General features: G+C 64.3%; 1 protein-coding gene and 1 long non-coding RNA gene across 2 annotated transcripts; both read right to left on the reverse strand.

Moving 5' to 3' along the window:
- Nucleotides 1–265: 265 nt before the first annotated feature.
- Nucleotides 266–1661, reverse strand: LOC142486498 (uncharacterized). The gene is made up of 2 exons (XR_012798993.1): nt 1596–1661; nt 266–1445 (listed from the first exon to the last, which is right to left on the reverse strand). It is a non-coding gene; the product is annotated as an uncharacterized LOC142486498 (long non-coding RNA).
- Nucleotides 1662–2829: 1168 nt separating this feature from the next.
- Nucleotides 2830–3539, reverse strand: INO80B (INO80 complex subunit B). Its single transcript, XM_075585078.1, has one exon. It carries the CDS (start codon nt 3537–3539, stop codon nt 3003–3005), a length of 537 nt encoding a protein of 178 aa, XP_075441193.1. The 3' UTR covers nt 2830–3002.
- Nucleotides 3540–5705: the final 2166 nt, after the last annotated feature.

The raw sequence follows: 5705 nt of genomic DNA on the forward strand, positions 1-5705 counted from the left end.
TGCACCAGGTTTTCACCTATACATTAGTTGATGTTTAGGTTTGAGCGCTGTCCCACCACCATCTTTTTCTTCAATGGAGATGAACAGATTATTCTTAATCACGTTTGGTTATAAGTGAACATTGATAGAAAAACATCTTTGGCACTAATCCGACACGATACAAAGTGGAAACACCGGATCCTGACACCGGATCAGTTGTGCCGCTGGCGTTTCTTGAACGACTAATGATGTAAATACAGTGGTGTGAAAAAGAAAGTACACCCTCTGAATTCTATGGTTTTACATATCAGGACATAATAACAATCATCTGTTCCTTAGCAGGTCTAAAATTAGGTAAATACAACCTCAGATGAACAACAACACATGACATATTACACCGTGTGTGTACATGTGTGTGTGTACACGACATATTACACCGTGCCATGATTTATTTAACAAAAATAAAGCCAAAATGGAGAAGTCATGTGTGAAAAACTAAGTACACCCTTACTGCTGCCATAGGAATTAAGATGCTAAGTAGCAGACAGGTGCTGCTAATCAAATGCCCTTAATTAATTGATCATCAGCAAGTGTGACCACCTCTATAAAAGCCGAAGTTTTACCAGTTTGCTGGTCTGGAGCATTCAGGTGTTAACACAATGCCAAGGAGGAAAGACATCAGCAATGATCTTAGAGAAGCAATTGTTGCTGCCCATCAATCTGGGAAGGGTTATAAGGCCATTTCCAAACAATTTAAAGTCCATCATTCTACAGTGAGAAAGATTATTCAAAAGTAGAAAACATTCAAGACAGTTGCCAATCTTCCCAGGAGTGGACGTCCCAGCAAATTCACCCCAATGTCAGACCGTGCAATGCTCAGAGAAATTGCAAAATACCCAAGAGTTACATCTCAGACTCTACAGGCCTCAGTTAGCATGTTAAATGTTAAAGTTCATGACAGTACAATGAGAAAAAGACTGAACAAGTATGGTTTGTTTGGAAGGGTTGCCACGAGAAAGCCTCTTCTCTCTAAAAAGTACATGGCAGCACGGCTTAGGTTTGCAAAGTTGCATCTGAACAAGCCACAAGACTTCTGGAACAATGTGGCGGAGATCAGGAGATTTGGGAAGAAAGAGGCTTCGTTATAACTCATTTAATACTCTGATTATTTACACATTTCTTCTGAAAACTCGCTTTTATCCCCATGTTAATTCCCATCGCGATGTATGAAAGGGTTACTATTTTTGTAACGGAACATTAAAATGGCGGCCACTGCAGCGCATGGCGCTTACTTCGCATTGTGGCTCGACGATCATAACAGCCATTTTAAAAACCCCATCCAAAAAATATATATATTACAGGGGGAGCCGCCATCTTCTGTGCGCCATGAAAAGTACCAGCGAATGCAAGGGTTTAACCCATTTGTTGCTGGTGGGGCATGCAACGCCCGCCCCCAGGCCTCCCGCCTCGGCCCGCCCCCAGGCCTCCCGCCTCGGCCCGCCCCCAGGCCTCCCGCCTCGGCCCGCCCCCAGGCCTCCCGCCTCGGCCCGCCCCCAGGCCTCCCGCCTCGGCCCGCCCCCAGGCCTCCCGCCTCGGCCCGCCCCCAGGCCTCCCACCTAGGGCCGCGCCCCCTGTCCCGGCCCGCAACCAGGCCTCGCGCCTCGGCCCACCCAGGCCTCCCGCCTCGCCCCCTGTCCCGGCCCGCACCCAGGCCTCCCGCCCCGGCCCGCACCCAGGCCTCCCGCCTCGGCCCGCACCCAGGCCTCCCGCCTCGGCCCGCACCCAGGCCTCCCGCCTCGGCCCGCACCCAGGCCTCCCGCCTCGGCCCGCACCCAGGCCTCCCGCCTCGGCCCGCACCCAGGCCTCCCGCCTCGGCCCGCACCCAGGCCTCCCGCCTCGACCCGCACCCAGGCCTCCCGCCTCGGCCCGCACCCAGGCCTCCCGCCTCGGCCCGCACCCAGGCCTCCCGCCTCGGCCCGCACCCAGGCCTCCCGCCTCGGCCCGCACCCAGGCCTCCCGCCTCGCCCCCTGTCCCGGCCCGCACCCAGGCCTCGCGCCTCGGCCCACGCAGGCCTCCCGCCTCGGCCCGCCCCCAGGCCTCCCGCCTCGGCCCGCACCCAGGCCTCCCGCCTCGGCCCGCACCCAGGCCTCCCGCCTCGGCCCGCACCCAGGCCTCCCGCCTCGGCCCGCACCCAGGCCTCCCGCCTCGGCCCGCACCCAGGCCTCCCGCCTCGGCCCGCACCCAGGCCTCCCGCCTCGGCCCGCACCCAGGCCTCCCGCCTCGCCCCCTGTCCCGGCCCGCACCCAGGCCTCGCGCCTCGGCCCACGCAGGCCTCGCGCCTCGGCCCGCACCCAGGCCTCCCGCCTCGGCCCGCACCCAGGCCTCCCGCCTCGGCCCGCACCCAGGCCTCCCGCCTCGGCCCGCACCCAGGCCTCCCGCCTCGGCCCGCACCCAGGCCTCCCGCCTCGGCCCGCACCCAGGCCTCCCGCCTCGGCCCGCACCCAGGCCTCCCGCCTCGGCCCGCACCCAGGCCTCCCGCCTCGGCACGCGCCCCCTGTCCCGGCCCGCAACCAGGCCTCGCGCCTCGGCCCGCACCCAGGCCTCCCGCCTCGGCCCGCACCCAGGCCTCCCGCCTCGGCCCGCACCCAGGCCTCCCGCCTCGGCCCGCACCCAGGCCTCCCGCCTCGGCCCGCACCCAGGCCTCCCGCCTCGGCCCGCACCCAGGCCTCCCGCCTCGGCCCGCACCCAGGCCTCCCGCCTCGGCCCGCACCCAGGCCTCCCGCCTCGGCCCGCACCCAGGCCTCCCGCCTCGGCCCGCACCCAGGCCTCCCGCCTCGGCCCGCACCCAGGCCTCCCGCCTCGGCCCGCACCCAGGCCTCCCGCCTCGGCCCGCACCCAGGCCTCCCGCCTCGGCCCGCACCCAGGCCTCCCGCCTCGGCCCACAGTCGTCTCTGGCAGGGAAGAGGTCTCTGCATGAGGTTAACCTCAGACGCTCTGGAAAGTGACGGCGTCGGCCGCTGCATTAGGAGTTGGGTGCGATGCTCTGCAGGTTGGCGCGGTAACACTCCAGGCTGCAGAGCGGTGTGTGCGTTGTTGAGCAGGAGTATTTCTTGGGGTTGGCGCAGCCCGGGGCACCGCAGACAGTTGGAGCGGGCAGGGCAGGCAGTGGCTCGGCAGGTGCCGGGCAGGGCACTCCCTGGGGGAAAGACACGGTCACCGCATCGGCCGTGTGGAGGTAGCGGATCATGGGGCAGGGCGGCTGTCGGCCCCTCCTCTCCCGCGGGCTCTTGGTGGTCCGGGACTTGTTGGTCTTGGTCAGCCTCTCGATGGTCTGCTTCTTGTTCTCCTCGGCTTTCTTAGCCGCCTGCAGCCGGCGCTTCCGAGCCTTCTCCTCTCGCTTCACCAGCATCTCCTCCGACAGCTCCTGCGGGGGGCGCAGGTACGCAGCTGGGGGGAACAGGGGCAGGGCAGGGGGCTGGGACTGTTGCTTCTGCAGGAGAGCTTTCTGTGAGAGAGACAGGGAACTCGTAAAAGGGGAGCAGTAAGGAGTAGAGATCATCTCCCACCCGCCGACCCCATCTCCTCCTCTCACTCACCCACCCCATCTCCTGCTGTCACCCACCCACCCCATCTCCTGCTGTCACCCACCCACCCCATCTCCCACCCGCCGACCCCATCTCCTGCTCTCACTCACCCACCCCATCTCCTGCTGTCACCCACCCACCCCATCTCCCACCCACCCACCCCATCTCCTGCTGCCACCCACCCACCCCATCTCCCACCCGCCGACCCCATCTCCTGCTCTCACTCACCCACCCCATCTCCTGCTGTCACTCACCCACCCCATCTCCTGCTGTCACCCACCCACCCCATCTCCCACCCACCCACCCCATCTCCTGCTGCCACCCACCCACCCCATCTCCCACCGCCGACCCCATCTCCTCCTCTCACTCACCCACCCCATCTCCTGCTGTCACCCACCCACCCCATCTCCTGCTGTCACCCACCCACCCCATCTCCCACCCGCTGACCCCATCTCCTCCTCTCACTCACCCACCCCATCTCCTGCTGTCACCCACCCACCCCATCTCCCACCCACCCACCCCATCTCCTGCTGCCACCCACCCACCCCATCTCCCACCCGCCGACCCCATCTCCTCCTCTCACTCACCCACCCCATCTCCTGCTGTCACCCACCCACCCCATCTCCTGCTGTCACCCACCCACCCCATCTCCCACCCGCTGACCCCATCTCCTCCTCTCACTCACCCACCCCATCTCCTGCTGTCACCCACCCACCCCATCTCCCACCCACCCACCCCATCTCCTGCTGCCACCCACCCACCCCATCTCCCACCCGCCGACCCCATCTCCTCCTCTCACTCACCCACCCCATCTCCTGCTGTCACCCACCCACCCCATCTCCTGCTGTCACCCACCCACCCCATCTCCCACCCGCTGACCCCATCTCCTCCTCTCACTCACCCACCCCATCTCCTGCTGTCACCCACCCACCCCATCTCCTGCTGTCACCCACCCACCCCATCTCCTGCTGCCACCCACCCACCCCATCTCCCACCCGCTGACCCCATCTCCTCCTCTCACTCACCCACCCCATCTCCTGCTGTCACCCACCCACCCCATCTCCCACCCACCCACCCCATCTCCTGCTGTCACCCACCCACCCCATCTCCCACCCGCCGACCCCATCTCCTCCTCTCACTCACCCACCCCATCTCCTGCTGTCACCCACCCACCCCATCTCCTGCTGTCACCCACCCACCCCATCTCCCACCCGCTGACCCCATCTCCTCCTCTCACTCACCCACCCCATCTCCTGCTGTCACCCACCCACCCCATCTCCTGCTGTCACCCACCCACCCCATCTCCCACCCGCTGACCCCATCTCCTCCTCTCACTCACCCACCCCATCTCCTGCTGTCACCCACCCACCCCATCTCCTGCTGTCACCCACCCACCCCATCTCCTGCTGTCACCCACCCACCCCATCTCTCACCCGCTGACCCCATCTCCTCCTCTCACTCACCCACCCCATCTCCTGCTGTCACCCACCCACCCCATCTCCTGCTGTCACCCACCCACCCCATCTCCCACCCGCCGACCCCATCTCCTGCTCTCACTCACCCACCCCATCTCCTGCTGTCACCCACCCACCCCATCTCCCACCCACCCACCCCATCTCCTGCTCTCACCCACCCACCCCATCTCCTGCTGTCAATCTCCCACCCACCCCATCTCCCACCCGCTGACCCCATCTCCTCCTCTCACTCACCCACCCCATCTCCTGCTGTCACCCACCCACCCCATCTCCTGCTGTCAACATCTCCCACCCGCTGACCCCATCTCCTCCTCTCGCCCACCCACCCCATCTCCCACCCACCCCATCTCCTGCTCTCACCCACCCACCCCATCTCCTGCTGTCACCCACCCACCCCATCTCCCACCCGCTGACCCCATCTCCTCCTCTCACTCACCCACCCCATCTCCTGCTGTCACCCACCCACCCCCTGCTGTCACCCACCCACCCCATCTCCTGCTGTCACCCACCCACCCACCCCATCTCCCACCCGCTGACCCCATCTCCTCCTCTCACTCACCCACCCCATCACCTGCTGTCACCCACCCACCCCATCTCCTGCTGTCACCCACCCACCCACCAAATCTCCCACCCGCTGACCCCATCTCCTCCTCTCGCCCACCCACC

This window comes from Ascaphus truei, unplaced genomic scaffold (assembly GCF_040206685.1).
Source record: "Ascaphus truei isolate aAscTru1 unplaced genomic scaffold, aAscTru1.hap1 HAP1_SCAFFOLD_907, whole genome shotgun sequence".
Taxonomy (NCBI): domain Eukaryota; kingdom Metazoa; phylum Chordata; class Amphibia; order Anura; family Ascaphidae; genus Ascaphus; species Ascaphus truei.